The sequence below is a fragment of the Sminthopsis crassicaudata genome, chromosome 4 (assembly GCF_048593235.1).
Source record: "Sminthopsis crassicaudata isolate SCR6 chromosome 4, ASM4859323v1, whole genome shotgun sequence".
Lineage (NCBI taxonomy): Eukaryota > Metazoa > Chordata > Mammalia > Dasyuromorphia > Dasyuridae > Sminthopsis > Sminthopsis crassicaudata.
Window position 1 is genome coordinate 174,275,985 of NC_133620.1, and position 20,093 is coordinate 174,296,077.

At 36.3% G+C, this 20,093-nt stretch overlaps 1 protein-coding gene and 1 long non-coding RNA gene across 6 annotated transcripts in view; one reads left to right on the forward strand and one right to left on the reverse strand.

Moving 5' to 3' along the window:
• The window catches only part of LOC141566001 (uncharacterized), an 81,481-nt gene extending 69,685 nt beyond the window's left edge, over nt 1-11,796 (forward strand). The window contains exon 5 of the long non-coding RNA XR_012489202.1: nt 11,493-11,796. This is a non-coding gene — a long non-coding RNA (uncharacterized LOC141566001). The remainder of the gene's footprint in view (nt 1-11,492) is intronic.
• Nucleotides 2,649-19,862, reverse strand: HEY2 (hes related family bHLH transcription factor with YRPW motif 2). 5 transcript variants are annotated; one of them, XM_074309919.1, is made up of 6 exons: nt 19,706-19,862; nt 16,839-16,952; nt 14,575-14,653; nt 14,329-14,412; nt 11,792-11,873; nt 2,649-4,860 (listed from the first exon to the last, which is right to left on the reverse strand). In XM_074309919.1, exons 2-6 carry the CDS (start codon nt 16,919-16,921, stop codon nt 4,166-4,168), a joined length of 1,023 nt encoding a protein of 340 aa, XP_074166020.1. In that variant the 5' UTR covers nt 16,922-16,952; nt 19,706-19,862; the 3' UTR covers nt 2,649-4,165. The 5 variants fall into 5 exon arrangements, with proteins under 5 accessions (XP_074166020.1, XP_074166023.1, XP_074166022.1 ...); XM_074309922.1 differs by having other exon boundaries at nt 16,839-16,923; nt 19,706-19,860; XM_074309921.1 differs by lacking the exon at nt 19,706-19,862 and adding an exon at nt 18,149-18,849 and having other exon boundaries at nt 16,839-16,923.
• Between the last annotated feature and the right edge of the window lie 231 nt (nt 19,863-20,093).

A 20,093-nucleotide genomic window follows, 5' to 3' on the forward strand; every position in this document is an offset into this window, starting at 1 on the left:
TTTTTCCAACATCAGGACCTTTTCCAACAAATTTTGCTGAGTCATTATGTGGCCAAAATATTTAAACTTCAGCCTCAGTATTTGACTTTCCTTGAATAGTGTGAATTAATTTAAATATTGACTAATTTGATATCCATGGAACTCTCAAAATTCCAATACCACAATTCGAATGTAGCCTCATTTACATATGATATCAAATATTTGGTAGTTGGGAAAATTACTTGTAACTTCTATCTGCCTCTACTTTCTTGACTGTAATATGAAGTACTTACTTTCCAGTGTTGTTGTGAAGATCAAATCAAAACACTTATCACAGGACCTGGTACATAGTAAAAGCTATATAAATGTTATAATTATTCAGTTTTCCTCCTTATCAGTGCTTTGATGAAATAATCTTCACTTTTATGGGGTTTTGCATGCATTGTTCCAGCTTATGCAGAATTGTATTCAACTGTCCAGTCCTGATAGCACTCTATGAATGTCTTAGTCACAATCTTATTGAAATTTGGTTCTAATTGATCACTAACGTAAAGATAAGCCTTGGAAATAAACTTAGAAGAATCCCTAGCTTCCTATAAACTTTGATGTAATACTTTGACTCCAGGCGGGATGTGAACCAAATGAACATGAATATCTTGTCATGTAAGTCAGGGCTCTCAAGTAACTGGTCATATCTACCAATAGTGACTTTTGTGTTTACTGAATGTATAGAGGTGGTGCTTAGCAGTCTTACAAAAAATTTTAGTTTTGAATGTTGTAATTTGGCATTTTGTTTGGCTTTTTAAAAAGCAATATTTAGACCCTATATCACATCTATTTTATAATTTGAAATTTAAAGTATTCTTTTCTTCCCCACTCCTCTCATTGACACTATCATAAGATTATTTTAAAGATGGCAGCACTGGGGCATTCAATTCAATTTTGCTTCACAATCCAGCCATCGTCCACAAACCAGGATAAACCTTCCATTTTCTTATTTTTCATAAACTCAAACAATGTGAATAGTCGGGCTGTATAATCTTCCTGTTACTCCAACATTTGGTTGGCCCACCCTTGCCTTGTTTTTCCATCCTCCAGTCCATTCTGTATTCTTCTCAAATTGACCTTCCTAACTCACAGATCTGAATATGTTGCTTTCCCATTCAGCTCAGTGGTTCCCTATTGTCTTCAAGATCAGTCAGTTAACATTTATTAATTGCATCTCTGCCAGACCCTGTACAAAGCTGAGGGAATACAAAAAAAGAGAGAAAGACAGTTCTTACTTTCAAGGAGTTCATTGTCTGATGGGAAAGACTACATGAAAATTACTAAGCACAAATAAGCTACATAGAGAATTAATTTGAAATAATTAAGATTGTATATAAAATCCTGTTTGACTTTTAAAGTCCTTTAAAATATGATCCCTTCCTATCTTTCCAGTCTTTTTACATTTAACTCTCTTCCACAGTCTCTTTGCTCTTCCTTATACAAGACTAATAACTGCATTTTCACTGGCTGTCCCTCATGCTGGAATTCTGTGCTATGTCCATCTCCTGGTTTCCTTCAAGTCTCAGCTAAAATCTCTCTTTATATAAAAAAATCATTGTCAATCTCCCTTAACATTAGCACCTTCCCTTTTAAGATCATCTCCAACTTGCACTATATATGTTTTGTTTAAACAAAATTGTTTGCATGTTTTCTCCCCAAATAAAACAAATTCCTAGTATCACCTTTCTTTGAACTTCTGAGTGCCTGACAAGAAGTGCTTTGATAAATAAATATATGTTGACTTCAATTAAGATGAGATCATATCCATATGATTAATTAAACATAAATTTGGAACCAATTTTGAAAAGCACAGATCCAAGTATAGATGTTAGGATCTGGGCAATACTAAGTTGAACCTGAAGGACTGAATAAAGATGATATACTGATAATGTATACACACTAGCAAAGACAAGATGATATACTGATAATGTATACACACTAGCAAAGACAGAAATATAATGAAAAAAACCTCTTAATTCTATTCATTTTTTGCATTGTTTAAATTACTATTTTTCCGAAATCAGTAATATATTTTCTAGGTTTCAAGGAAGCAAAGAGGGAAAGGAAACCCATGATGATATTTTTATGATTATTACAATGTCTTTTCAGAAAAGCATAAATGGGAAGCATAGCACCTTATTTGTATATATGAATATTAGAAAAACTCTATAAACGACTTTGGTGATATGTGATTTTTAGGATATATTCTCTTTGTAGTATTGCATGATTAAGTTATTTCTAATTTCTATTTAGGTCTATTTTTGCGACAAGTTATTTCTAAGAAGAAACGATGAGTACACATCTTTTTTTTTTCCCTGAGAAAAAGATAGGAATAGAGAATGTGCCTAGTGGCATAGAGAATCAATCAGTCTGTACTTCACAATAGTGTCATATCAGTGATGCTGAATTTAGAAGCCTAGGAAACAAACATTGTCCTGAGATCAGGTAGGCTCAGAAATTTTAGGTTCAAGTAAATTACAATAAAAAGCAGCTAAAATGATTTAGGAAGAGAAAAAATCTTAGGTTAGATTGCTGGAGAAAGTAGAGAAAGGTTAATTTTCAATCTACCTACTTTTTCCACTTTGCAGTGGCAAACACTTTTAATTTATCCATAACAACAGTCAAAAAAAGGAATTCATTTAATTAGTGATATGTAAAGACTTTTGCATAGAAAAAAGTTACAAAGTAATGCAAAACCAAGACTAGGTACAGTATTTTTAAAACAAATATTTTAAAGTATATTTTGCATAATGTTTAACATTCTCATAATGTTTATTGCTTTCTCCACACAGCAGAGAAATCAAGTGCATAATACATGCTGTGTTTTTATTTTCCAAAACATAAAATCTCACGTGCTTGATTCAATGTATTGAGAGATTATTTTATGTCATAAAACAAAAACAAAAAACAAATCAAAACATCATTGTGTAGCACTATTTGTTTGGGTATGGACATCAAATAATTTACTGGCATCACATTGAATACATTCATCTTGGTTTGGAATCAAATGAAATCTGTGAATTTGGGAAAGAGCAACTTAAAAAAATAGTGCCTTTTCTTTTCCTGATGCTCCTTATCCATCTTATCCTCTTTTGTCCCTAGAAAGTACAATCTCCCTCATAGGTGAAGAAAGATTTTGCATGTTATCAGGAGGCAATGAAAAGTATATAATATATATATATATATAATATAAAAATAGTCCAAATGCAACTAAATAAGTTAATTTAACATCTTACAAAGGAGTTTTTTGTATTGGCATGAATCATATATCCTCCAATGGGCACTCAGTAGGCAGTTACATACTTGGGTGCACTAATAAAGAAACACCATATTTTAAGCCAATTTTTTAAGAAAAGTGCCTGAAGGCTTGCAAGTGGTGCTGAATTGTCTGTTAATCCAAGCACTGATAGGATAATTGCTTATACCAATGCTATGCTAGATGTCACCACTTGGCAAGTCTCTACAAAGTAAACCAGGTAAGATAAAACTAGGCCTTTCAACCTGAAAATTATTTTTCAGCAACCCCTTTTAGCTAAATAAATCTGTTGGTTTTAACAGTGCACTCTTCTCTGGAAATGTATCAAATGTCTGTAGCCTAATGTAGTACTCCCTCCCTTCTCATTTCTTAACCCATACCTTTCTACCTTCTTTTCTTGTGCAATGTTTTTCCCTTATGGAGAAAATATTTAATAATTCAGGCACTTAAGAAACTTTAAATTGTGTGTGTGTGTGTGTGTGTGTGTGTGTGTGTGTGTGTGTGTATGTGTGTGTGTTTTCATCCAGCCTCAAGAGGATTCCATGGAGTATTTTCTTTCCTAACCCACAAACATGAAGATGTGTAGCTGGAAGATTATCTCTAGAATCTGTGTATTTCCCTCATACAAACAGTAAAAAGAGTGTGACATTTTCAAAAGCTCACTGACGTTGGTTAACAAGATATCTAAAGCAAAAACAAAGAAGAAAAATGGTAATATTCTTCTTGTGAGATCTGTTTCTAAAACAGTGTTTTTTGTTTCATGGCCGATTTTCAGACATCTGTCATGGCTGCTACCTTCAGGGTGCAGGCCTTTACGCTGACTCTGAAATGAAGGACATTCAGTTACTACTGCCAAAAGTCTAGTAGAAATTCCAGGGAATACTAAAAAGCTCCAACTTCTGTCCCCCAGGGTCGGTAAGGTTTACTGTTTGTTCCACTACCTGTCTGCTGGGGACTGGAAGTTGCTGACACAGATAAAGGTGGGCTGATGGCTGTTGCAGCTGCTACTGCTGCAGCTGCTGCATTTGGTGGGAGCATGGGGAATGCCCCTGCAAAGGAAAGGGGGAAACTGTGAGCAGCTGCTGTGGCTGCTGCAGCAGCAGCATGGACGGTAGCAGAGAGGGACAGGAGAGAAGTAGAGAGAGGTGGAACACAAGGTGCCACACTGCCTGTGGAAGGCATTCGAAGTGCAGAGTCAGCATGAGCAAAAGTGGCTGTGAGAAGAGCTGAGCCATGGGAAGGGGGAGGCACTTCTGATGCTGTAGACAGCCGGCAAGGCGTGGTTTCTGAGGCATGGAGTCCATTTTGCTGAAGCAAGGCTGTAGGAAGATGGTGAAAAGCAGCTGTCCAATGATGTGGATGTAAAGGATGATGATGGTGGTGGGCCATGGAGCTAGTCATGGCAGCTGCCTCCCTCTGAGAGGCACAGGTACTGAGATGAGACACAAGTCGAACTCTCAGGGGATCTGATGTGTCCAGACCTTCCACTGAACTCAAGTATCTTGCAACTTCAGTTAGGCATTCTCGAAATCCAATGCTCATGAAATCCATGGCAAGGGCATGGGCATCAAAATAACCTGATATGTAGAATTGAAGAAGAAAAAAGAGTGGGTGGGGAAGAGAAGAGTGAGAAAGGAGAAACAAAAAATGGTTAATGATCTGCTTTGTCTTTCATTAGATTTAGCTAAAACTTATTCCTTCTAAACTCTTAAGATAGCTACTTGTATTTTTACTTTTATATAAGTTTTTAAAAAGACTATTTGGTAATTTACATGTGTGACAAACTCTAGCAATACAATTTGTAACAGTTCCTGCAACCACATATCACAACAGAAAAAGAAATTTAAAACATCCATGTTTCAGACTCCTCCAAAAAGAAGATGTTGCTTTATTCTTGTTCTGTGGAAGAGTGGATTTCCATGGCAGCCTTTTCATGGTAATAGAGCTCTAGAGTCTCTCTGTCTCTTTCACACACAACATGGATTGAAGATTAAAGATCTATAAAGCTTAAAGATGCTATAGAATAGAGGGCAGCTAGGTGGCACAGTGGATAGAGCACCAGCCCTGAATTCAGGAGGACCCGAATTCAAACCTGGTCTCAGACACTTAACACTTCCTAGCTGTGTGACCCTGGGCAAGTCACTTAACCCCAGTCTAAAAGAAAAAAAAAAGATGCTATAGAATGCCATTCTGACCCTTTCTCTCTAGTATTATCCTTTATAACCTAGATGCTAAACATCACATACATTTTGATAGTCTGAGGCCTTTCTTTAACAATTTTATAGGGATATCATTTGCTTAGTAAAATCTTGTGCATCTTGACATGTTATGTTACTTAACAGCAAAGTGAAAACATTTTGTTCCTCATAAAGAAAAAAGTCTCAGTGGAAAAAAAAATGAGGTGGGTTTTTTTTTTAAGTACACTTCAGATACTAATTTGAAGAGCTATATTAAACAGTTTTTCTGCCAGCTAGTACATGGATGTTTAATGATATAAGGTGCCTACTTTGTTGAATTTCATTATATATACAGTTCATTTTTTAAAATACCACTCATTCTTAAGCTCATTTATTTGGCACTTTTCCAAGAGTAGTCTAATAAATAGATGTACATACTTGTATATATGCTCATACACACATACCTGAAATTAGTCTTATAACTGACTAAAAGGTGAGTCATACCACCATAAGAATTAGACCTTAGATTATCTATTCTATCTTGCTTATTTTAAGATGAGGAAGCAAGATAAGAGAGGCTAATTGATTTGCCAAAATTTGACATGGTCTTAATTTATTTTTTTGTTATTGTTGTTGTTGTTGAACCAGGCCTTAGTTTCTTCTTTTTTCCCCTAATAACATTTTATTGCTGATTTTTATATTATATGTAATTCTTCTTAATCCTGATAATGTCACTATATTCCCAAGTCTGCCCAGGTTTGTTTTCATCTCATGCCTGAAATGTGGTTCAGGTTCCTTAATTCCTTGCACATGAAACTGCAAATCTATTGTGTACAACATATAATGAAACATTTTAAACATATAATGGAATTATTATGTAGATTTCTTTTTTTTTTCCTTTCTTCTCCCTTCTCCCCTGTCTGAGATGGCTATCATTAGACATAAATAAGTACATATACACTCTGCCTCTTCTACAAGTGACCCTTGATGTACTTCTAGATTAGGTTTCCTACCATGCAGCTTTTATTGCTGTTTTACTCCTTAAAATTTCAACGGTTACCCATCTCTTTTTCTTGCTGAGGCAATTGGGGTTAAGTGACTTGCCCAGGGTCACACAGCTAGGAAGTGTTAAGTGTCTGAGGCCAGATTTGAACTCAAGTCCTCCTGACTTCAGGGCTGGTGCTCTATCCACTGTGCCACCTAGCTGCACCAGGTTGCCCATTTATTATGGGATAAAGCTTGTTATTGAGGATAAGGCACTTCAGAAACTCAAATTTTCTAATTATGGAAGGAATACGTATAGTATAGTGGATAAGGCCTTGTACTTGGCTCAAATAATGCTGTAGAAGCTTACTAGGTAGGAATGAATCCTTTAAGAGGAGTGAATGATAGAGAAGTGATAGCCTAATGACACAGAAAGAGATACATTTTTGGAAAAGAAAAATGGGGGATGTGTCTTGATTAATTATGTGTATTTGTTATCAGGGATTTGGGTTTTTGTTTTAGTTTTACTTTTTTTTAGGTGTAGGGTGAGAAAATAAGTGTTAATTGAAACAAATAAGATGTTCAAAAGAATTCAAAGGAAAATATATAACTATGATTCTGTGTAAATAACATAAATTCTCTGTGCCACAGTTTCTTAACTTTATTTTTAATTTATGAAATACAACAAGCATTTCTATAATATAGTACAATAAAAAGATTACATATGAAACTGCAAATCTATTGTGTACAACTTGCTATTTCTTTTGAACATATAATGAAATTATGATATACATTTCTTTTTTTTTTTTCTTTCCTCTCTTCTCCCCTATCTGAGATGGCTACCATTAAACACAAATAGGTACATATACATAAAATTATATATGCTTCTATTTATCTTTTTTTCTCCTGTGGATACAGATGGCATCTTTCTTTATATGTCCTTTGTAGTTAATTTGTATACCTATAATAGTCACAATAAATTATTCACTCAAAGTTGTTCTTAAAACAATGTTACTGTTTGCTTGGTTCTGCTCAATTCACTCACTCTTCATTATTTTGTGTAACTCTTTCCATGTTTTTCTAAAATCATTGAGCTTATCATTTCTTATAGTGAAGAAAGATTCCATCATAATCATATAACACAACTTATTCAGCCATTCCCTAATTAATGGGTTTCTCTGCAATTTCCAATTCTTTGCCACCACAAAGAAAGCTGCAATGCACATTTTATAACATATTCCCCCCTTCCCCTAATTACCTTGAGTAACAGACCAAATACTGATATTACTGGGCCAAAGTGATTAGATAGTTTAATAACTCTTTGGACATAATTCCAGATTGCTCTCCCAAATGGTTGGGCCAGTTCACAATTCCACCAATAATAAACTAGTTTCTTTAAAATGAGAAGGGCTGGACTCAATGGGCTCTAAAAACTTTCACCTCTAAAACACATGATTCCATGACGGTAAAAGTCATGGTTTTTCCTACTATCCCATAGTTAAAATGATCCCCTTATTAGGACATAGTAACATAATATATGTTATATGTTACATATATTGGGGGAAAACAGAGATAATATTAGACAGTAGCTAGAGTACTAGATATAGAGTAAGAAAGACCTAGGTTTAAATGTCTCCAATGATACTTCCTATCTGTGTTATCTTGGGCAAATCACTTAAACTCATTCCTAGAACTTAAGGCTCTAGATAAATTGTGATCAGGGTTTGTGAAATGGGTTCCAATGCTGGAAGTTCTACTTACTGATGAACTTATAACTCCTTCACATATTTGTATATATAGGAAAAACAAAATTCGTGGACAATAATAGATAAATATGGAGGTAAGTTCACTACTTTGTTTCACAGAGTAATCTTTGGAACTTAGGAGTTAATGGAAAGAACATAGGTATAACCTAGGTTATACCTATGTTAAAGAACATAGGTATAGATAACCAAAGTTTAAATCTCATTTCTGGTGTGTCAATTACCTGTGTGACACCAGCCTTTAACCTATTCCAAAATTTTTTCATCTAAAAAATGAGGTGTGGGAATAGTCCTTTCCAGCTCTTGTAGTTATGACCTTGATATATAGTAGTGTTTTTCACTCTCTTTCTTTAACTTCATATAATGTAATTTCTGGTTTTTTTAACCCTTAGAATGAAATCGTTCTATGAACATACACACACAATAATCTAATAAGATTATTAATTATTAATAATTAATTATTATTATTAATAATCTAATAAGTAAGAATAATCTAATCATACACAATCATCATCTTTTCTAACTACTTGACAGAAAAGAAATCCTTGTGGCTTTTGTTAGATATGTGAATTACTAGAAAGGTCCTAAATGATCATTTTTCAGGTTTGAGGCAGAAGAAATTTTTGCTTAGTATGTTCCCTCTGACTCTGAGATTCTGTGACATCATAACATTCTATAGCCAAAACACTGGAGAACAGTTGTCCAATGTATTAAAAATTCTATACCTAGAATTACAAGTCTGGAGGTCTTGGGAACATATTGAGAGATTAAAAATAGACTTTATATAAAAAATAAAACTTTATACCTAATAAATTAGGCAGATTAGAAGGTGTTAGATAAGTACAATAGAGAACTATAATCCCTCCTAACATATTAATAGTGTTATTAACAAATAAAATTTTAGATCAGGAATGAAAGATATTTCAGAAAAAAAGAAGTCATCAAGGAAAAGTACATATATTATCTTCTAAGTTTTCAAGCTAACATAGTCAGAAAGTGAAATATCCTGAAGCACTATAATCAGAAGAAAGGGAATGAAGCATTATTCTATTGAGACAGAGCCCAAATGGCTTTAGAAACTGACATTACTCAGCTCATTCATACCTACAAAGGAAACAGCACAGTTTCCTTTAAAATTTATTCCAAAAACTCCCAGGAAATTTTCCTTCGTGGCCATAAACTAAACACATTCCAATATTACACTTTATTATGTAACTTACAGACCCAAGTAGTTTGCTGTTTCTTAATGTTAACTAAAAAATAATACCAATGCCAAGTGAAGACAGAATCTAGCCATAGCCCAAGGCTGAAAATCTTTGACAAAGGACATTCTATTGACTAAGAGTCATGATAACTGCATATTTCTTCCCCAAACCTTTATGCATCACCTGCTTAATTATTTTTAAAATTACCTACCCAGAACAGACAGTATGAACATTTAAAAAAAAAAAAATGTTCTCTTTTGAATAGCCAAGAATAGCCCCTGGGCGATTGGGTTCAAAATGATAAACAATTCAAATAACAGAATGCTAGTTCATTTTATGGAAGGGTAGCTAGTATTTACTTTTGTATTGTGGTTATCTCTGTTTGTATCTTCCTTATCCTCTGACTAGACTGTAAAGTCCTAAAAGGCTGGGGTGCCTTTTATCTAAATCCTGCATTTTTTCTGATATCTAGTACACTGCTCTCTGCACAATTAGTGTTTTAATAAGCTGAAAAAAGAATAGAAAATGCTAAAATTTTAATCCTGTATTTTAAAAAAAAGTAAAGGAGGTACAATAAATCTCTAATAACAGATTTGCCCCTCTACCTAACATTTCTATCTTAGATCTGTATGAAATAAGGAAATATGCTTTTTTATAATCTAAATTCACAGGATTATAGATCTAAATCTGGCAGGGGCCTAACAAGTTATTCAATCGACCCTTTCATTTCACTTATGAAAAAACTGAGGTCAAGAAAGTGACTTTTGCCCAAGCTCACACAGGTAGTTAAGTGGCAGAAATAGTATTCATGCTCAGCTACTGTTGATTCCTAGTTCCTGCTCTACTAAATCGAGTGATTTCCTTAGCTTCTACTAGAGATTTCTAACAAAAGGTGAATAATTGCTTATTAAAAATGTATTAGGGTGGAATCATGCTTTTAAACAGGGGTTGGACTAAGGATTTCTGAGGTCCCTTCAAGCTTTATTTTCCAGATGGAAAAAAGAGTTTGGTCCTATAAGGTCAAATAAAAATCTCTGATTTTAATAGAACCAGATTAAGTTAGAAGGGACTTCAGAAGTTCTTAGCTCAACTCCTATTTAAAAGCATGATTCCTCCCTACAAAATTCCTGGTAAGCAGTTATCTAGCTTCTGCTTGAACAGCTACAGTGACAGGGCATACCTTATACTTCTGGCTTATATTTTCATAAAACAGAAATCCAAGTTTTAATATATTCTTATTTGATTCTTATATCAACCCTGGAAATAGATGTTCTTCTTATACAGATAAGAAAACTGAAGCAACAGAAGTTGTTACTTGCCTAAACTTACAACTAGTTGTCTTAATTTTATGATTACCTAGCACTTTACAATTTGCTATGTCCCTCTAATTGCTGGTCCACAACAACTCAATGAGGTAGGTAGTAGAGTTGCTTTAATTGCTATTTTAAGTGAATCACCTGAGTCACACAGTAAGTGGTATAACAGTTCTAAAACCTGGAGGCCTTCTGACTAAACTTTATCCACTGTCCTTTACACTTACTGTACTTGGGAGGATAAGATGTGAGAGAAATCTCACTGAGTGTTCCCCAAACATCTTCATAAGGTAATTAAAACAAGCATTAAGGATATCCTTCAAGAGGAAACCAAATATAAAACCTGAGGGATGTGTGTGTAAGGGAATCAGAGCATCTGGAGGCCCTCTTTCCCTTAATATGTGAATTTTGGGTCTTTTTAAAAAGGAGATATTTAATTGATAGAAATATTTCCTTCTCATCTTCCCACTATCTCCATCAAAACACTGACTAGCTCATTTCCCCATAGTACCTAAAACTGGAGCCTGGAGCCTGGGGATAGTTATTTCCATTAATTGTGTGAAATACAGAGGTTTATTATTGGGGATTTAAAATAGCTTTCTACTCCTACTCCAAACAAAAGAAATCCAAAACAACAAAGATTTTTTACTTCCTTACAGATATATCTACATTATATCAAATTCTAGCATTGATTTTAGTGCAGCCTAATGGTTGACGCCAACCTCCTGTTTATATTTGCATGTTTGTGTGTTTGTTTTGTCTTCCAGTGCAGATTTCTGAGCTCTTCTGAAGCCCCAAACAAATCTGTGACTGGGCTACTCGTGAATGAAGCCTTTACTCCCACAGTGTTATGAAAGCAAACACAAGCCTAGGGTCAAGTGCTTCTTTTGTTCCAACAGTCCTTTCCCACGAGTTTAATCCTGCCATTAGCATTGATTTCCACTGCTTTAATCTGGGACCGCCTATTCCAGCATGTTAAAGAACTGTTCAGTTCTAGATTTAGATTTTTTTTTTTTAAGGGTTGGGGGAGGGGGGAGAAAAATGGTGCAAAGACAAAGTGACTTACTTTTACCTCCTGTTGCTTGAAGCATCTTCAAATGATCCACTGTCATTTGTAATATTTCTGCTTTTTCCAGTTTTGCAGATCCCTTGAAAAATAAAGTCAAATCTTATAAATCGTATAGGTTCTAATTTAGCATACTTTTCACTGAACTTATTATGGTTTTATTTTTCTTTTATATTAGAGCATTCTTAGTTTAATTTCTTCCCAGAATATATTTCAGATGCCTATCAGACTTTATATTACATCACTGAATAGCTATAACTATCCATACTATGCCATGATTTTTATTAATTATGATATCTATTTTTAAAGACTGTCTAGAAGTCTAGTAAAATAATTGACCTTTCCAAAGACTTTTTTATTGTGTCATATATTTTTATTATATATTAAAATAATGAATTAAAAACCATTCAGTTGTGCAGGCTGAAAAACTGAATAAACTTTTTATCTTCTAAAAAAATATGTCCTTTGCCTTATTTTGGAAACTATGGATTTACTAATTGTTATATGATGCAAAATATACATGGTTTTAATAATTTTACCCTAAGAACTGTTTCTTAATAAATAAATAATAAGTTTTTAAAGGGCAAATTATCTTGTTATTAAAATAATCTATTATATCTTATTCAGCAAAGTTCCTCCCTGGATAAAGGGGGGGGGAGAAAAAACCCAAACCGTTTCCCATTTTGACCAGCAGGTGTCACTCTGTGTATCAATATCCAAAAAATAAAAGGGAAATTCAGTTCTAATCTGGGTAATATTTTAAATTCTTATGGACCTTTGAATCATTTTTTGAAATATATTTTTCCTATAATTGAATTAGAACTACCTCCCTCCAGTTTGCTTTGCTTTGGTTATTTATTTGTATATGGGACCTCTCGATTAGACTGTGAGCTCCTTCAGAACAGAGCTTTAGATATTTAAAAATATCGAAATTATTTCTTTGTAAAGATAGCTATGAAAAGTCATTGGAACACATAGATTTTCCCTAATGATGCTTAATTTGCCAGCAAAAGCTGTATGGATAATATATAACATATTACATTCTTATGTTTTCAAAGTAGAGGCTAAGGTTTGGTTTCGATTTCTAAGCTTTACTTGTTTAAATGGACAGAACTCAGTCCATAGTGAAGTTCCCAAGTTACTTTTTTTCCATGAAAGAATACTCTTCTAATCATACTATGACAACTTATAACTCTCTGTTCTTGGTAACCAAACTCTGCAAATGTGAAAACCATGTGTTTATAATAACTTACTGCCAGAGAACAGAGGTTTGTTTTTTAAAGCTTAAGTTGTTTTAAGTCAATATTTAAGAAAAATCTAACAAACCAAAAAAATTCCTAACCCAGTGATCCTAATAACTGTGGACACATTTTCAGTAATCAGAACATTTTTAAAAAGCATTGATAATTGATATTTTAATAACAACACAGAAAGATTCAAAGCATTCCTCATCAAGATTATATATTTTTTTTCATGTTATTTTTCCCCTTATGGAAAAACTCAGGCTATAGAATAAATGTCTTTTTGATAATTTTTCCCCTATTAAGAATTTATAATTAATAATGTATTATATACTGTACTTTTTCTCGGTGTTAATCTTTTCCATAAAGATGGCACAACTAGTTTCACTGAGAATGACTAATAACTCAAAACTGCAGTTTCAGAGTATTTTCCAAGGGCTTTGTAGGGGTTGTATTATAATGTTTGTGGTGTTCACGAAGTAAACAATAAAATGGAACAAATAAGTGTTGTCTCATACCCTGTTTGAACTAAATTGAAAATATTTCCATCATATGTTTCTGTAGCCTTTGAAGGATGCTCTCTGGTGTCTGTGCTGCCAGCAGACTTGTATAGATGGTTTAAATGTTACTTTTCTTGAGCCATTAAGCAAGCAACTTTGAAATTGATCAGCTCTCTACTTTCTTACTTGTACAAATGACTTTTTTATTTTTTAAAGGTGTATTTCTATTCTGAGCATGGTTAATTACATGGTCAAGTTTGACCATACTGGACTTTTAAAAGTGTTTCAAATCAAATAGACTCATAATAAGGCGTTAAAATGAAAGTAAATGGGTTGGTAAATTAGTTTGTACTTTAGGATTGTGGGTTAGATATGCTATTTCTAGAACTACTGTATTTTTTTTTAATAAGAAAAAGTGTTTAAATAAAAAAACACAATTTAAGACAGAAGTTTAATTTGCATTTCATTTTTTTAAAAGCATACTGCATGCAGCACATTTTAAAACAAAACCACTACTGGTATTCATAGAAAGAACAGAGAAAGCATGAACACTCCTACCCTTAAGGGAAAAAGAAGCAAAGAATGGAAATGTTTTTCAGCTTCATGACGGATTATGTTTTTAATAGTTTTGCCACAACAAAGCATTTTATTGAAATGGCTGCTTTATGCCAGATCAGGACACATACACTATTATTTTAATGAGCTTTAACAAGAACTCACATTACCAGATGAGAGAATCTGTATGTAAGAGAGCGAACATACATGCATTTTAAGGGGGAGGTGGGAAGCATCTTACTTGTTTTTCAAAAGCGGTTGGCACAAGTCGTCTCAACTCAGATAAACTGTTATTTATTCGATCTCGACGCCTTTTCTCTATAATCTATTCCAGAAGGAAAAAAATTTATGAATGTATGAATAGTAAAATTACGCTTAGGGGAAAGATACAATGTTACATGTTAGATTGATTTCATGAAATCAAAGAAAAAGGGAAAAACAAAAAAACAAACAAACAAACAAAAAAAAAAAACAACAGTACACATACCCCTCTTCTTTTCTTTCTGGCCATAATCTGAGATGTTGTTGTTGGAGAATTTGATCGAATCACAGAGCCTGTACTTTGCCTATGAAACAGTAAGAATGCGTCAGGTGCTACATAACACAATGATTGTTCCCTTCTGGGTATCTGATGCCACCTATTAAATTTTCAGTGATTACACTATTCCTCTAAGTGTTTGGTCCTTTATTCTTAACTCTACCTTCACTTTTACCAAGTTTTGCTTTTTAGGCCTTCTGGTTTCTCTCTAGGTTTGAATAACATCTTTTAATGAATAGTTTTGGCATCAAGGCCATAAGAAAAAACTATTCTGAGCCTCTATGCATAATTCACTGAAACAATGATGGAAAGATTCAGTGAAAAGTTAGGTAAGTTTATATATTCATAGTTTCACTTAGACAGATTTTTTTTCAAAGTCAGCTTACCTCTGATAGCATTTCCCTCCCTGGCATAGGATAAAGCAAAAGCTATTTTAAAATAAAGGTCACATTAAAGTCTTGCTATCAAACAGATACACTCTAGTCATGTGTCACCAGTATTCTCCCTTGATCCAATTTTTAAAATGAACAAAAGCTATCTTATTTTATTTCTTAGCAAAAGAAAAATTAAATTTTGAAATGTATCTAACTCCTAGAATACTATGAATCAAATAACTTATTAACATTTATTGCATCAAACTAAGAACAATGCCTAGATCTACTTTACTATGAAAATGAATCTGAGCTCTGTGGTTTTCAACCACAATCTTTCAATCTTCAAGTCTAGATTTAAACCTACCAATAAAGTCTGGAAAATGCATTTTGTAGTCACTTTTAATTTTTTATCTATGTCTTCTTCTTTCATAATGTACACTCATTACACATTTTATTTTCATGAATGTGCTCTTTTTATTATATGTGCTGTTTTCTTTCAGAAATGATGGTGAGAACTATTTCTTATCTCAGAATTCCAACATAACTAGTCCTTCTCCTTCTTTTTTACCCCTTCCTCAAACATTTCTCCTTTTTTTTTTCAATGTCTTTTGCACCTTCAGCCTTCATTTTTGAACTATAACATATTGCACTTGAGAAATCAATTAACTGGATAAAATAGATCAGCACTTTCCAAACTTTTTAGTCTCAAGACCCTTTTACACAAAAATTGTTGAAGATCCCCAAAAGCTTTTATTTATAGGGGTTATTTATTGAGGTTTACTGTACTAGAATTTAAAATATCTTGCATTATTATGAAAGAAGTTTTGACCCCAAAGACCCCCTGAGCCCTCAGGTCACACTTTAAGAACTTCTAGGATAGAAGACTTTTTAAAGTTTTCAAATATCTTTTTTTTTTTTTTTTGAGTTTGGATTGCTGTGAAAATACAAAAGTAATTTTCAAAAGACAAGAATCCTGACCTCTGCATGACACTTACTTGAAAGTAAATAATTTAACAGCTCTTGAGAATGCTAATTGGGAGCAATTATAATGTGACCTGCATTGGCACTAAAATGCCAGGTAACTCTGTCATGTGAAATGGTGATTTGTTTTCTACTAATATGACTCAACTATTTTCCAACCCTAGTAATCCTACTGATACCAGAGTGAAAATGATGATGCCTGAAAGCACTCTTATAGGTCATTTTATTTCTGTATTGCCATAGTCATATATGCTCATTGCACAAAGCGCCACCTAGTCAATCTGGACATTATAAAATCGTCTCAAAATTTCCAGTGAACATTTTTGAACTTTTCAATTCCATTTTTGAAAGGGCTCCGGATTGGATCTTCAGGAGCTAGGACATCTAAAGTCAGTCCTTACATCTAGTCCTTTTGCAAAGCCACTAGTGGGATATGACAGCTGACTATGCTTCAGGTGACCCATAGCGTCGGAAGTCAATGGCTCATTAAATCTTTCATAACCACAGGCGTATTTCAGCACGTCTCACCTTTCTCGAGTTCCACTCCACCCCCAAAGGATTAAAAAAACACAAAGCCCTCAAAAACAATACAGTGCCTCATCTAACCCCCTAATACCACTACTCAACGAAACACGAATGGTTTCATGGGCAAAAGTTTTCAGATTTCCTCCAGGATCCCCTGAGATTTCGCAAGAGATGCTCATCCACACTAGGAGTTTCCCACAAAGCCTTTGACATACCGGAATGTTAGAGGACCACCTGGGTCTCTCTTCGCCCCGCTCAAGTAATCCCTTAGATGACTTCCAATGGGGAGAAACCCTTTCCCGACTCCCCATCACCTGAGCTACTCACACTCACCCCGAATAATTGTTTTCGCTTCCCACGTCTATAGTCTCATCCATGTCGCTGTCTGAGGTAGTTTCCTCACAAGGTCGCTTCATCTCTGCGGACCGGGGGGATGCACACGGCAGACTAATGAGAAATAAATACCCACCACTTTTTCTTCTCCCCCCTCCCCCTCCCCTTCGTGGTCTGCAGCTTAGCGCAGAGCCTGGCAAGCGCTGCACGACGGCGGCGGCTGCAGCGGTCTGTTCCTGCTTGCTCTTTCCCACGCTGCAGTCCCTACCTCCACCGAGCGCAAGTGCCCAGTCTCCAGGCACGCCCCCTTCCCCCCCGCGTTCTGTCCCGGGTGTAACCCCATCTTTCCTCCCCCCCCCCCCACCTCTTGGCTGGCTCCCCCGCAGGCGCCGCCTATTGGACCAAAAAGCTACTGATGGGCAGCATCAGCCAGCCCCCTCATGGAGTCGGGGGCGCTTGGGATTGGCTAGTAGCTGAGAGGCGATCGGGGCGAAGGGGCGGTAGTGAGGGGAACAGGGAGGAGGGGTGTCCTTTACGAAAGCCTAAAGCCAGTGGGTAGTTTCCAAGCGTGGGAAAGCAGCCGCTGCACCTCCGGTCCCTGGGAGCTGCGGGCGGGGAAAGGCGCAATCTGGTCGACCCCGTGGCGAATGTTACCGCATTTCTCAACTCGAAGTAGGGAAGTTGTGCTGACGCTAAGACTGAGGATCAGGTGTTGAGTGCAAGACTTTTGGTTTCGGCAAACTCCCTCCTCCCCCGGTTACTTTCAGTCCCAAAGTTTTTGAACTACATTTAAATGTCAAACACCCCCCCCCTTCCCCCGCTTCTCTCGGTCTCTCAGTCTCTTGCTTCTCTTTCTCCTCCCCTTCTACCCTGAGAGTGTTTGGCTGCAGTAACAGTAAAAGGAAGACTGCCCATCTAGGATTTTCCCGTCCAGATCCGCGTTTTCGTCGTGTAGAACTTATCCTTCTGTTCTCTTAAAACTTTTTCTAATGGAGATTCGTTTTTCTCTCTCCCTGTTTCCATTGCTTTTCCTGGGCAGAATATGTGGGAACGTGTAGTTCGCTCAAAGGAGACCGGAGTCCCGATTTCCTGAGAAGGATCGGAACTGTCACGTTATAGGATAGTTCTATTTCTTCCTTAACTGTACTTCCACAACTTTTAAGCACCCAGTTGCTCTTTTTTAGGTTGCATTTTCATTTTCCCGCCTTGGGGTAGAAGGTACATGCAAATTAGGAAAGTGACCCTAGGTGATATATTTGCACCAAGTGACTAGAAGAACTGAGAAAATAGATGAATAATTCAGGATTTACCTTCAACATAAGAAATCCAAATGTTTGCAGCTAGAAAAAAGTTTTGGAAATTTACTTTTGTTTGCACACCCTCAGTCTTCTAATAGCAGGCAGGCAAGGAGTAAAGGATTTAGGAGAATCAAGCAATTGGAAGATAGGGGAAAGGATTGTTTGTGAATTTCAGATTTAAAATGAATTTCTTTTTTCGTCAAACAATTTTTAAAAAATCTCTTTTTAAGGCCCTGAACTAGTTTCTCCCATGTTTCCAAATGTTTCTATTTTTGAAAGAAATTCAAAACTGCATTCTTAAAGAAATGTAAATACTATTTAAACCGGCTATACAGTTTTGCGTATACAATGGCTTAGAGACTGAGCTGATTAAAGTTAGCCTTCGGGTTCTAATGCTTTCACCATTTCGGTGCCCAGGAGTTAACCATCCCAAAACTAAACTTCTGCCTTTTCTGGGTAGACTGTGTAGAGGTGCAAAATGAAGCTTATCAGATCCCTTAAAAACAATCCACTCACTAAACAAAACCTACACTGCCACTGAGAAAAATAAATTTAAGATCCTTTTCTAGATCTCATCAGTGACCAGACCTTAGTTTTTTTTCCCTTTGAGCTGCATTCTTCCCAGCATTAGACAGCCTCAAGTGTTCCCTTGACCCATTTAATTCCCAAGCCCAGCTCTAACCTAAATTAAAAGGGAAAAAAGGAAGAGGAACTGGGGAAAGCCGGAGAGGAAAGACGACTCCAAGGCCAAACAAATCTGAAAAACCTCGGCTAGGGAAAAGATAAAAATTGAGGACTGGGAGGGCTTGCCCCGGCAGGGAAGAAGCCCGAGGCTGATTCTAGAGAGGAGGGGGGGCGGGGGGAAGAAGGAGGGAGGAAGAGAGAGAGAGAGAGAGAGAGAGAGAGAGAGAGAGAGAGAGAGAGAGAGAGAGAGAGAGAGAGAGAGAGAGAGAGAGAGAGAGAGAGAGAGAAGTTGTCTTTAAAATAAACAAACAAAAACCTTTGAATCAACACCCTCCCCCGCACTTCCCCCCAAAAAAGGCCACCAAAAACTTCTTACCACACCTCCCTCCTCTCTTTTGTGTCAATCCCACAGTGGAGCCTGCACTAACCGTGTGAACAGAAATCTGACCCTTTTCATCCTGACTTTTGAAATGTAACCTGCCCAGAGGACAGAGTCTGGGAGAGTGGAGTGGGGGTGGATTGGGAAGGTATAGGAAATGACTAGGGGGGTGATATAGCTTAGAGTGGGAGAAGGGGACCGAGGGTAAGGGGAAGCAGAAAGTACCACGGGACGACTGGGACTGGGGCACTAGAGTGTGTATTTGTATACAAGAGTCAAGTACCCAACCTTCATTCTATTCAGTGACTAAGTTTTGGAGTGTCCTTCTAGTTGCGTGGGGATAGAAATGCCCAGAAACTTTGGGCAGCCTTGAGTCTTCGGTTCTCTGGAGCTTTCTTTGCCACTTTCTCTTACTTAGTTGCGGCATTGTTCACTAATTTAGGCTACCTGAGCTGTCCTTTCCCTTCCTTCGGAATCCCGCTAGATTATCCACTCCCTCCACTCACCCAATAGCCTCCTCCTCCTCTTCCCCACCTCTAGGAAAAGTATCGGGGAAATACTGCCTCGAGGCTCCAGGCGGCCAAGTGAAATGCGTCCGCTACCCAGGGAGTGTCAGTGCGCGGTGATCCGCAAACTAGACTCCTCTGATCTTTGAAGCCTTAGGTTGCGGCGGCGGCGCTAGAATGGACTAGGCTGATCCTGGCGGCGCCTGCCTCCAAGGATCGGAAAGGTTCTGATGTATTCTTTATGAATACCTGGTCTATCGCCTCTGACCTATTGAAAACCAGAAAACTTCCACCTTTTCTAAAAAAACAAACGCGCGCGCGCACACACAGACACACATTCACTCACCCAAACTAATATCAATTGTGTGAGACAGGATACATACAGTCT